The following is a 14008-nucleotide window of genomic DNA, read 5'->3' as shown; positions in this document are numbered from 1 at the left end:
TCCAAAGCTTTTCGAGTCTGTAATTAACCTGAAATCTCACTAACGGGTGGAATAAATGTCTAAACTTTGAGAATCCATGGTTCAAAGATCGATTTTTCGTTTAAGTATTTTCAAAATGGCATCTTAATGGCAAAATTTTTGTGAAAACATTCATGAATTTTTTTATAATAAACGATGCTCTTCTCGAAAAAATTTTCAAGAGTAAAAAGTTCTTATAATTAGCCAAAGAATACGCCTAAATTTTTCCGAAGCGTTTTGAGCACTTTTTTTTAATTTTTCATATGAACAATTTTGGCAAAATTCAAAATTTTGCTCAAAACGCTTCAGAAAAATTCAGGCGTATTCCTTGGAATGCGATTCCGATGAAAATGATGAACGTATCATCATACCTAATCCAGATTACTCTGGCTCTGATGGAGATGATTCGTCAGATAACGAAAATTCGGGATCGGAATTTTCCGGACCGAATGTATCATATAGATCTATTTTTCATAATTACACAGCATCTCAAAAACAATTGGAATCAGATCACGTTTTTTCATGGTAATAATTTAATAATGGCTGATAATTTTTTTACCAGCTCAGATTTACTCATTCACCTGAATAAATGTGGTTTACGATCAACAGGCACTGTCCGTAAGGACAGAGTGAGAGAAAAGCATGAATTTGCAAAAAATGATCCACGAGGATTATGCAAAGTAGGTCATAACTCCACAGGTGACATAGATAATATTTTCTTCCGTACATCATCAGACAGAAAACTTGATTATCTAGATTGCCAGAGCAAATTCGGAAAATTCCGATCCCGAATTCTCGTCATCTGACGAATCATCTCCATCAGAGCCAGAGTAATCTGGATTAGGTATGATACGTTCATCATTTTCTTGGGAATCTCATTCCGATTCAGAGTTTATTGAAATGTTTGGGACTTTATGCTTAGACATTTTTTGTTGTTGAATGTACTCGAAAATTCTCGGAATGAAAATGCGGTGGCGATGTGGTTTGAAGTCAGAGTGAAATAAAGATTACGGAATCATTGGGAATTTTTTATTGAAAAACTATTCACTTTTCGGAAAAATTCTCAAGAGTGAAAATTTCAGGCGTATTCCTTGGCTAATTACAAGAACTTTTTACTCTTGAAAATTTTTTCGAAAAGAGCATCGTTTATTGTAAAAAAATTCATAAATGTTTTCACAAAAATTTTACCATTAAGACGCCATTTTGAAAATACTAAAACGAAAAATCGATCTTTGAACCATGGATTCTCAAAGTTTATAAATTTATTCCACCGGTTAGTAGGGTCCCAGAATAATTAAAGACTCAAAAAACTTTGCAAAATGGTCTTAGTTATTGGCCTTCGAAGAGCAGTGTACCGCTCGTGGCGTTTTGGCAGTTTAATCAGTTCAAGGACCTTTTTCAACGTGCCATGGCGCATCATCCATTAGGCAGTATATTTATTATCATTTCCTTAAAATATAAACTGCAGACACGTGAAACCAGTAAACGGTGTTAAAGTTTTTTTGCTTCTGTAATTTGTTTAAAAAAGTGTAAAACTTTATAAATTTAAGGAACATAATTGAGGCACTAAGAACGAAAACTAAATAAAGGAAAATTTGGTCGAAATTTTGGTTAGAAATATGTAAGAAACAAATTTTATTTTGCCACAAAACGTGATTAAAGTTGAGGTCGTTGCTGAGAAATGATTATGACCAATGTGTAAAACTCATTTTGTTTTTTCTTCCTCTTATTAAATGAAATATTGATGAGGATTAATCTCGTATTTTATGTTTCGTGTGATTTTTTTATACTAAAAGGCCATTTTCAAAGTTTTATAATTTTTTTTAAAATTTGCAATAACTTTCTTGATTTTTGCGTTAGACATACAGAAATTTGCCGTAAATTTCAACATATTTTAGATAGGTTTAAGGTACTTTTCAAGAATTTAATTTCCTAAGTTATAGACCACATCTCTAGCTTATTCTCTACGTTTCCTTCCTAAGTCAAAGTTTCTATGAAAGCACCGCCAGACCATTTCTTTTTTTAGGACAACACTGTATATAACCACTTTTTCACTGATTGTATTAACTTTTTATTAACTTTATAAAATATAATTCATCCAAAAGCATTATTTTTGGATAAATTTGAATAAAATTGAATAAGTTTGATTTGAATTGTTTAACAGTTTAGAATGTTCTTGCAAAGTGAAACTTTAAAACTTGAATAAATTAAGTTCAATAAATTAATAACTTAACTTAGTTGTAAGTTAAACCATTCAACTTACAGTATAATCACAATGACAGTTGGAAAAGTTAGAAATCGATCAGTGAAATGTAATAAGAAAAGTGGAAGCTTAAATGGATTGGAAACTTGATTTGTTGCCAAAACTACAATGCCCGAGAGTTTATTATTTCAAACCCTAAAATCCCTTGATTTGGAGAGTGAATGGCCCCTCGCTCTTGAACAAGACATTAATGCCAGCGCGGCACTATCGAGAAAGGGCATCCGAAATTTGTGTGCGCTCGAGAGCGTGGCAGTGGTGGGGGAGCCCCATTTCGAGAAAAGTTATTCCCTTACAAGCCGGATCGCGGCACTATTAAATACATTAAAAATTGAACGATTCTGAAGTTCGCATAAAACTGAACACTTTTAAAAATTGTAATTGTAGAATTCAAACGTTTTTTTATCCTGGATACCTTTAAAGCTGAATTACTTTGATGTAAATCGTTTAAAATCGAGTTTTAAAATTAATAAGTATCAAATTTTGATTAATCCTTCTTCTGAATTGAAAATTTAGCACTCGGAAATTTGAAAGACTCACAATTATTAAACAAATCATTCAACTGAGGCTTTCAATTTAAAGTATTCTAATGTTGATCGATTTCAAACCATACAATTTTGAACACTTAAATTATAAGTCGTTTCATTCTAAACACTTCATTTAAAATTGTCCATTCTAAACAAACACACAAATATTGTTGAATTGAAAAGAAATTTTTTTTTCAAGTCCTTAGAAATGGTTGAATTTAAAAAGTTTTCAATGTTTCATTATCTTCTAAATACGAATCTAATAATTTAAATTTATTTGAAAATTATTTATAAAGCTTCAATCCGAAATTTACCATTCTTGAACTACTATTATGGCTTTCGATTTGAAACAGTGTAGTTTTTTTCTTGTATTATTGTACTAAAATATCAATTTACAAATGTTGACTCATACGTTTCATCGACCTAAAATAAAATCTATTTTATTAAGGTTTTGCCAAATTTTGTCCACAAAAAATAAGATTTCTATCTCATTAAATTTGAAATAAATATGTCATCAAAATATTTTCCATGCCACGTAAAATTTTAGACTAGTTTTTATTTAGAGATATAGATGAACTTTTGGTTTACGTCATCTGTAATTTTAATTGATTAATTGTACGTATTTTCATTGGTATTACCATTTTTCTTGTACATTGGCTGGAGCTACTCGACACTATTTTTGAATAACCTATTTTCGACCCCATTCGAATCGCTTTGTTTTCTTCTACAAGTTTATTTCTTATACAATCTATTTGTAGGTGTATAGTGGAAGCACTGGCGTTATATATTCCTAAATTTCAATATTAATATTTTGGTCACTAACCGGTTCTATCCGACTCTTCCCGTTATTGGACTGTACCCTTTATAATTGATTTATGCGTTATAAACTAAATAATTTCACATTTGAAAATGTTACAAAAGTTGAACCCTTCAAACCGTCGAAATGATTGGAAATATTTTTCTAGTAATAATTTCTTAAATTCCCGGTCGAAAAATAGATTCAATGTACCTTCCTGGTTCACCAGCCCAGAACCCAGCCTGTAATTTGTATAAACTTTTGAAATGAGTTATAAAAATCTTACATCTAGAGCCTGGAGCATTGCTTTGGCGAAGGCATCTGCATCGTCTTTACTAGAAAAATTAAGCCCGTAGACCTGTTTGTTGTCCCGCCACTGGTGAAAAGTGCCAGTGGCCTGATTATATTTTAGACCCCTGAGGATCGCACAGTTGATGACGATTTCATGGTCCTGAAGTTTGCGGCCTACTACGCGAAAAGTATTGTTCACTTGGTGATGGTACAGCTGCACCTTCGACAGCCCCGAGGAGCTGCCACTTGGCACCCATTTTTTGTTAACGTCGTCATAGACCATCACCGATGCCCGGGCAGATGATATGCTGACTTCGCTGTAAACAAAACAAAAGAAAAGCATTAGTTTTTCAATCTCAAATTTTAGTTTTATTTCAATTGGGAATAATAACATAGAGCCATTAACTACGACATTTTTGAAACCTAAAAAATACAAAAATCTAACGATCAAATTTGTAAACAGTGTGACTCTAACGCTTCCATTCTAATTTAAAAAAAAACGAAAATAAAGATAATAAGTTACAGTCCTTCTTTGTTTACTTTTTTTTTAAATCAAAATGTTAAAAAACGCACAAAAAATCTAAAAATGTAATCACAATGTTTCGGTGTTCATTCAACAATCTTTTTATATTTATTTATGTTTTTAGATATAGAGTTCGATTTTTTGTTTTTTCTGAATTCAATTTTCCAACTTCAATAATCTTTAATTGTGTGAGAAGGAAGAGGAAAAGAACGATTAGAAATGACTAGCACTAAAAATATATATCTATGTAATTAATATACAATTCAGGTTAATGCAATTAATTATTCTGCAGGTAATATCGATCTAACACAGTTTTTAAATAATATTTTGTAAAGTTATGAACAGAATGAATAATAGATTCGATATTGTAGTTGGAGATTAAATTTTCATAAGGTTTGGGATAAAATCAATTTTTAATGTCCGAAACTGAATTTGTGATTTTTAGGAAAAAATAAATTAGTCTTTAAGTTTAGATTTTTAAGGAGAAAATTCGTATTATTTAAAATCTTAGCAAAATAGAGCTACTAGCTACATAAATTACCCATATAAATTACTTTCGATTCAACAAATTCAAGAAAAGTACGAAAATAGGGGAATTTTTTTATGAAAAAAGGAGAAATGTGTTTCTTTTCAAAATAGCAGCGTAATGAATCAAAATAAAAAAATGCAGCACTTTTATAAGAAAGTACAAATTTGGTTAACAAATAAAATTATATTTGATTTATAATTAAGTATTATAAGAACAAAAGTATCTCAAGTGTAAGATATTTTTGGTCTCTTTTGCGACACTGTTCATTCACTCATGTGAGATTTTCATTTTTCTATATCTTTAATGAAAGAGCGAATGTATCGCTGGATTCTTTATATCAAATAGTTTTCGAAAATCTTTAAAGCATTAAAGAAAAGTTTTTAAAGATAATTGTACAGGGCACTGAATTTTGTGAATTGTTTAAACAATAAATACAGATATATCAATAACTATATTTATAATGAACAGAAATACAAAATTTCAGAAAGTAAAAAAACAAGGATAAAAAATATTTTGTTGAACTCTGCGAAGAACACGTTTTTGTTTACGCGTTTAGCTTTCTATCGCAATAATTCCACTTCCATAAATGTATGCAAAATACATAGAACTCAGATCAGCTGAACCAATTCATGAAAAAAATATACACAAATCTTTTAAAATCCCCAAAAATAATTTTTTCAAATTACATTGCCACTTGTAGATTGTATAAAATAAATATAAAAAAGGTGTAAAATCACAAATGAAAAGTCGGATCTTTCTGCCATATTTACTTAGACATAGGCTTTCCCTTCCCAGGATATTTGATCTCAGAAAAAAAATATATTTGGGATTTACAATGATACGGTACCCTGATTACGTAAAAAAAATAGAAAAATAAAAATAACCTTTCCAGGCACGTGTTTACTTTTTACCCGTAAATTCCACAACGCTATCTGTGTTGGGGCTTTAGGGTCAGAATTAAGCAAATGGAATATTTGTAATTTTACGTGTTTTTACTTTTTTGAAATTAAATTAGGGCGGTGGGAAAGTAACTATTTTTTTACATTCTCATCTTAATGAGAAGGTATTGGTTTTATGTAAAATTTCACTTTGTCGGGTTTCATCAAATTTCCACGTTTTGAGACCCACTGAATCAGAAAAAAACGATTTTTACGGAGGTGTTTGTCTGTCTGTAGTCTGTATTATGCAAGTACGATAACTTCCGAAAAATTGATCAGATTGGATTCTGCTTTGGCACACTTTTTTAAAACCTAAAAAGAACAAACAAGTTCGCAAACCTATTCATTTTGGATCAAAATTCAAAAAGTGAGCGCGTTTTCAACATTTTTGAAACCACATTTTTTCAAGATTTCAAAATTCTATGAATGGTTATTCATAGTACTCAGAAACTCAAACAATTTATTCTAATGACTTTTTTCTATAGAAAGAAAATGATCAGAGTTAGAGCATTTTCAAAATCGAAAAAAAACTAAAATGAACATTTCAAGCCAAACAACGCATGATATGAAACAAGGCCAAGAGAAGAAAAATGTTCATTTTTGTAAGCCCTACAAGATAATAACAACTTTTTTAATTTGGTCGAAAAGTTGAAAATTCAAAATTTGATCGTAACAAAAATTTTGAAACCACATTTTTCAAGATTTCAAAATTCTATGTACAGTTATTCATAGGACTCATATACTCAAACAATCTATCCTTATGACTTTTTTCTATTAAGAGAAAATTATCAGAGTTAGAGCATTTTCAAAATCCAAAAAAACAAACTAAAATGAACATTTTAAGCCAACCAACGTATGATATGAAAAAAAGTCTAGAGAAGAAAAACGTTCCTTTTTGAAAGCCCTACAAGACTATGATAACAACTTTTTTAATTTGGTCGAAAAGTTCAAAATTCCAAATTTGATCGTACCAAGAATAATGAAAAATCCAAAAATTCAATTTTTTGGTCAAACTAGGCAAGATACGAAAAAAATAAAAAAGCTAAAATTGCGCAGCCTGGAAAGAACTACAAATTTATAATGAATCGCTTTTTGATAGGACATGTAGTTTTTGTTTTTAGTCGTAAAAAACAAGATTAAAAATAAAAAAATAAAAAATTGTTGGACTAACGACACAAGCTTCGAAAAAAATGAGACAAAACTTGTTCATCCAAAAAAGAGCTATACTTTTTGATATGACACGTAGTTTTTGCTTTATTCGTAAAAAATAACATTCAAAATAATAATATTGAATTTTTTGAAAAAAAAAACATCACAAGGTATGAAATAAAATTAACAGACGAAAGTTGTACGCCTAAAAAGATCTATAAATTTAGTATTAATCATTTTTCTATAGGACGAGTAAACTTTCTTTCAATCGTAAAAAATAAGATTAAAAATAAAAAATTGAATTTTTGGAAAAAGGTCAAAAAATACGAAAGAGGACATAAGACTCTATATGGGTGCCTGTATTAGAACCTATGCAGATGCGCAGTAGTTTTTATTTAATCGTGAAAAACAAGATAAAAAATAAAAACAATTATAAAAATAAGGAAATAAAAATTAGTATGATTCAATTTTTATGCATATTATGAATTGTAATGATATACATTTATTGAAATGATACATTTTTCAGCGCAGCTTAGATTACAATTTAAAGCAAAATAAGAAACAAATATAAAAATAATTATGATAAATAGAATTTGCTCTTTATTTTGCACTTTTTTAATAAGCGATTTCAGACAGAGTTAAATAAAAAAATGGATTATATTTGATATAAAAGTGTTGTGTATAATGTAGAAAAGTTGGCATGTTGGACAAAATCGAGTGCGAAGCACGAGATACGTGATGAGAATGTGTTCGTTAAAGCCGTAAGAGCTTTAACAAAAGAGAGTTCAAAATCACAAAATTACATTTGCCTGTCCGTTGACCTTTGATTTTAAAAGGTCTGTGTATGAATGCGGGAGAAATACAAAGACCAAACGCGGTGTGCCGATTGCTATGAGTCGCGTTCCGTAGGTGCGCTCAAAATCTCGAGCTAAGCTCTTTTAACGAAAGAGAGTTCACAATCACAAAATTACAGCGGTGGGTGTTTTGAGTCTTAATTTTGAAAGGTTTGCGCAAGAATGTGCGAAAATATAAAGACCGAGCGCGTAACGCGAGGTAAATACATAATCGAGCACGAAAAATTTGTATTATGGTGTATGAGACACTCCATTATTTGAAGAAAGAAAATTGTTCAAATTAAAGCCAAGCATAATGGTCCTTGGTTATTAAGTTAAAAAATCAGTTTTTCTCATTTTTTATCTGAATTTCAAACCCATGGTGAAACCGGCATTGGTGAATTTAGTTTCACGTGTTTCTTCAATATTATTTACGTATAAAATACTTAAGAAAATGTAGTAAAAAATAAAAATATAGTTATTAAAAAAAGGCCGCTATATTTTGTGGTATCTTTTTTGCCTAAGAAATACCTAAACCTTTAATTTATCTCAAAAACGGCTGGTTATAAAAAATAGTCAAACAGCAGAAAATGTATAATTTTTCTAAATCTTAAACTTTTACATACATCTTTTTCAATATCGTTTAATATTGAAATACTACATTTTCAATAGTATCGCATTTCATATTCCAAAAGGCACATTTCTGTAAGGAATCATATCCATCTACAAATATCTATTTTCAAACAGTCCTAATGCTCACAGCTGCACAAGTACAGATTGTGATAGGCATTTTTAAATATCATATGTTTATATTTGAAAAATTAATCAAAGCTTCATGAAAAAGAGAAAAAATTGTGGGACAAAAATTCTTAAATATAGGAATCTTAGGGGTTTTTGAGAAAATAGGGGGAAAATAGGAGAATAGTTGACTATAATCCCTGTAATAAGAATCCAGTGGCGACTGTTAGGCTCAGAGGGACGAGGATAATTAAAAAGAGGCCAGGTTCTAAAGCCTGAAAATAAAATGAATAAATGTAGAAATTAAAAAATTGGCATTCTACCGTGAATACTCCTCATAAGCGTAGGAATGTCTCTGAACAGAAGCTCGTTCACGTCCACTGCATCCATGAACATCTTGACCTTTAGATCTCCTCTGATTTTCTAAAATCGTCCTAATAGGTCTATTGCTCGCAAATACCAACGAGTCACTAGATCGATTCGCACTTAACCTCAACTTCCTCATTTCGGTGTTGAATCTAATCAAGTCGTCTTCGTTTCTTGTAGAATCTTTCATCGCTCGAGCCAAGCCAAGATGATTTTTCACTATGCTTCTACCAGAAACATTTCCAAACATCGACACACTTCGCTGATTTAATAATCGCCCACTGAACTGTGAAGCAGAAGAATCGCGCCTCTCCAAAGAGCACCTCACAGATTTCTCAACAATTCTGTTAACTGTTTAAAGAAAACACCAGAGAACACTTGAAATTTAGTCAGGATTTACACGAACGTCGTCAGCAGGAACTGGTACAGTTAAACTTTGTGTACGCACTTGTCCAGAGTAATAAGAAGCGAGTCTTAAAAATTATTTAAACGCGTTCAATCCTTTCACTACGAGGTTTTTGCGGAACGAGATTTTCTCATGAAGGTATAAAGAAAGAAACTCTTTTAAATGGTTGTAAGCAGATTTTGTGTTACGAAACATGTTAATGTTTAAACTTTAGCACTTCTTCTACCGTTGTCGATGTTCAAAGAATTTTATGGTCTCCTAGACCTAGATATCTCATTACTTAAATCGTTACTTTTTATTATTTTTTAATTCAAGTGAAAAATAATCCTGTTTTACTACCTTCTTTCCAATTACTTTTTTAATATTCTACAAATACTGTCCAGCGTATTTTTTAAAACTAAAATATGAAAAGTGGAATTAGAAGACGCTTTTTAAAAAATAAGGAAGTTTTAATAGAGAATACAAAATAAAAAGGGGAATTAGAAGAAATAGCGAAAAAGCTGCGATATCTTTAAATAATTCCACTGTATCAAGAAGTAGAGAAATTTAAGAACTCGCTGAGTAAGTGGAGCAATAAAATCTACAAATAAACGCCCTTTTTAATTTACTACAAAAATAAACTCTGCAACCTATTTCCTTCTTTATTTGTGAAACACGAATAACAGCTTTTTTTGGAGCAAACAGATGAACGTTTTTTGAATGAAAAGCGAGACTTGGAAAAAGCGAAAGTTGCGCCAGAGTTAGGAAATTAACAAAATTGTAGGTGGAACTGAAATTAAACGAGCATTCTCGGTTCTTCGTTCCATCCCCGAGAGCAAGTTTGTCCCCTCTCTGACTCGAGTTCGCCTAACGCCTAACCATTCAACTAATCAACGAATGTCCCACATCGTTTGGGGAACGCGAATTGAGGGTCGTCCTTTAAATAAAATTCACCCTACTTTTCATGCTCCACATCAAACCGATGTCTTCAAATTTCAAGAACGATCTTTCAACTATCTCTCAAGAGGTTGGATGTTACATTTCCTTCCTCTTTAAGTCTGAGAAACAAAAAATATACGACTATCTAACGCAAGTAAATAAAATAAATGAGAAATCGAGCAACTATTTATGTACATAATCAATCAAATTTGTTTATTCTAGCTTTTACAACTGACCTATTATTTAATTTCAAACCTGAACTTCAAAATAACGTATTTAAAGTGGAACAAGCATAAACTTGAAACGTAATCATAAACCAATTTTCAGTTTATAAGACACCAAAATTGAAAACCTTTTACTTTGAAGCTTTAAAATAATAAAATTTATACATAATAATAGACATTTTTTTTATTTGGAACGTTCCAATTTCAAGAATTTTCAAATGCAAAAAATGAAAAAATATAAGATTTTCAATGATTTAAATTTTAAATTATCGACTTTTAAATATTTGAATTTAAAATTACTGGTTTTGGAATATTTACTGGTACAATTTTTGCAACTAAAAATTATTCGATTGTTATTGATTGTTATCTAAAGTTGACAAATTTTCAATCATAAAATATTAAATTTGAACATATTAATTCAAAGTTGTTCAACTATCACCCTTTTAATTAGGAATATTGTAAATTTTTTGTAACTTTTCCAATTAAAATGGGTTAATACTTATTAACTTAATGGTGCAATTTAGTTTTCCTAGCGTTTAAAGCTTGAATTTTAATGTTATATTTTAAAACCTCTAAGGAAATTTTCGAATTTTAAAATCTTAATTTTTAAATGTTCTAAACTTGAAGGCCTTGAATCTGAAAATTCTCGATTTTGATGTGTTTCACTTAAAATGATAAACTACTAAACGTTAACATAAAAAATTTTCCAATTCATTTAAAGAATTCAGAGCATTCAAAATTTTTCAATTTCGAATGCAGTGCATTTGAAAATTGTCTAATGTTATAACCACTTCAATATAAAATTATTCTATTTTGAATCAAATAACTGCATGGACGCTTTCAGTATTTTAAATCTCAAAATAATTTGTTGACGTTTTGAATTTGAAACTATACAATTTTGGACACTCATAGTTTCACTTAAATACTTTATTCTACGTTTGAACAAATTTTCCGTTACTTTTATTTGCGAAAAACCTGAAAAATAGAAATGGAGAGAAAATACGGAAAAAGAAAAAACTTTAAAATGTGGAAAAGCTATTCACCAGCAGATTTAAAGGAAACATTTAAATGTACATATCTACAAGATTTAATTAAACTCGATACACACATTAAAATTAAGGAATTGAGAATCAGGCTTTCAGATCTGAATAGTGTAAAAAGAAATTACTGACATCTTGCAGAATCAAAAAATCCCGGTTTCCCCGGTTTTCAGTCCAACTTACACCTTAAAGTATATTTTTAAATTTTGTAACAGACTTCGCCAGTAAACCAACATTTTTAGTTTTTAATCGCAATTTTCTTTGAAATAGTGAACGACAGTAGTTGTAGAATTTAAAAGCTGATTAATTTCTAACAAGAAAATTGAAGGCAGCAGAAAGTAGAGACATGGAATAATCCTTCTCATTCTGAATTCAGTTTGTAGGACTTTTAAAGGAAATATCACACTGCACTTTTCGCTTTTAAAGCCGCAACTACATTACGTGAAAGCAGAGAAAGATAATTTAAAACACAATCCTGTCTCGCGAGTTTGCACTTGTTTTATTTTTTATTTTTAGGGTAATGCACGTTTTCATCGTCACTATATGTATGCTTTGTTGTTTAAACGGACCTAGTACTGCAAACGAGAGCAACAGGATGAACAGGGACGTGGTGGCGAGATACCGTGACTTCCCCGCTTCTCTTTCTCTGATATGAACCCCACGACTTCCTATAAACGTCCTGAACAGACAATACACACTTTGGTGCTCTATAACACAAGCAAAATGCACAGATATCCTGAGAAAGACAAAACAAATCTAGAAAGATCAATTTCTAAACATAAAAAATATAACTTTTTATATCATTATCTATGTTTCCTATTTTTCAGGTAATGTTAGAATTTTAAGTAACTAGCCAAAAAACACGCGCGTTACGCACGCAATTATTGAATTTTTGCGTTTTATAAGGTTTATATTATAAGGTTTTGAAATTTTTATTTTACGCTTAAGTTTTAAATTGTACAATTTTGGATGTTTCAATTTCAAATTAACTATTACTTAAAAATTGTCTCATTGAAAAATGTAAAATGAAAAAATGTCAAGCAATCTAATTTCAATCACAAAATTGAAGCTTATGATAGGGAAAAATTGAAAATATAGCATTTAACATGAAAATTCGGAATTCAGAAATTGAAACCATTAAAAATGAAAGAAATTATTCAATTGCTCTATAGACATTTTTTTTAAACTGAGTAATATAAATTTTTAAGAGTCTGAGTAAAAAAGTTTTAATATAACATTTGTTCGCGAGTAATTTTTTTTAGTCCAAAATGAAGTTCGGATTTGTTTAGATTTCAAGTTTCTGGAGTACATATGCGAGAATTTCTAGACATTTCGTAATACCACTTTTTTATATAGAAATATAAGTTTCTTTTGTTCATACCAATAGAATCCTAAAAAGAATCTATGATAAAGAAGTCGAATTATGTTGGTTGTCTTGTGTCTAGCAGTATAAAAAAGACGGGGAAATAATAACAAGAGAATCATTTTAAAAGAAATGAAATGACACGTATCTTACCAGATTGATAAAAAAATTAGAACTTCTAGATTTCTTTCTAAACCCGGCGGAAGTTTCGTTTTGTGGCAATAACGTGTTGACAAATTTATGAGTATTTTAATTCCTAAAGGTAACGACGTGAATTAGTATAAAAAATGCGTTGAAATTGTTCTTGAAAATAAATTTTTTTTAACTAATTTAATTGAATTTCAATTTTTCTTCTTTATTCTAATATGTTGCTTCTACAATAATCTTTTTTCTCTAAAACAAGAAAATCAATGTTTTTTTTTACAGAAACTACTTCAGTTACGATACCAGTACAAACAAACATAAAACAAATTTTGCACTCAAATGTGTATAATACAGGATAAAATTCTACCTTTTTCAAGATAATACGATTTTATGATGTCATTCTATGCTCGATAGGATATTTTTGTGAAAGAATAATAAAAAACAAAATTTAAGATAAACTGAGTATAAGTTAAAATCTTTAGTTGATTATCTTCGAAAATAGACTTTCAATGAAAAAATGTAAGTATGTGCAAGTTTTTTTTTTAACCGAAGCAGGGAAAGTATAACTTTGAAAAAATACAATTTTAACTGGTTTTTTAATATTTAGTAAAAATTTAAAACAAAACGTGTTTTTAAAAGTTTCAAGAGACTTATTTTTAGTACCCTAAAGTACAAATTGAGAATAGAATAATGCTAGGGTTTCTAAATAAATTAGCTATGAAAAATCGCCACCGTTTTCTTTATTTTAAAGTTTTTTAAAGAATTTTCTGCCGGATTTGGAATAAAAACTGAAAGTTTTATCAAATGCCACACGGTAAAAAAAACTAAGCTCTGACAGGGATATTATTCCTTATTATAGCTAAACATTTAGCTGAAAACGAACGAATGAATTTAGAAAGATCCCTGGATCAGCGAAAATGAATATCCTTGACCATTTTCCATATA

The 14008-nt window shown here is 29.9% G+C and overlaps 1 protein-coding gene across 1 annotated transcript in view; it reads right to left on the bottom strand.

Annotated features, from left to right (window-relative positions):
* The window catches only part of LOC117168728 (protein enabled), a 48549-nt gene that overhangs the window by 21590 nt on the left and 12951 nt on the right, over positions 1-14008 (bottom strand). Inside the window, exon 2 of the mRNA XM_033354457.1 lies at positions 3888-4209. Within this exon, the coding sequence (XP_033210348.1) occupies positions 3888-4209 (322 nt within the window). The remainder of the gene's footprint in view (positions 1-3887; positions 4210-14008) is intronic.

The sequence above is a fragment of the Belonocnema kinseyi genome, chromosome 3, assembly GCF_010883055.1.
Source record: "Belonocnema kinseyi isolate 2016_QV_RU_SX_M_011 chromosome 3, B_treatae_v1, whole genome shotgun sequence".
NCBI lineage: Eukaryota > Metazoa > Arthropoda > Insecta > Hymenoptera > Cynipidae > Belonocnema > Belonocnema kinseyi.
This window is presented reverse-complemented; position numbering and strand designations above follow the sequence as displayed.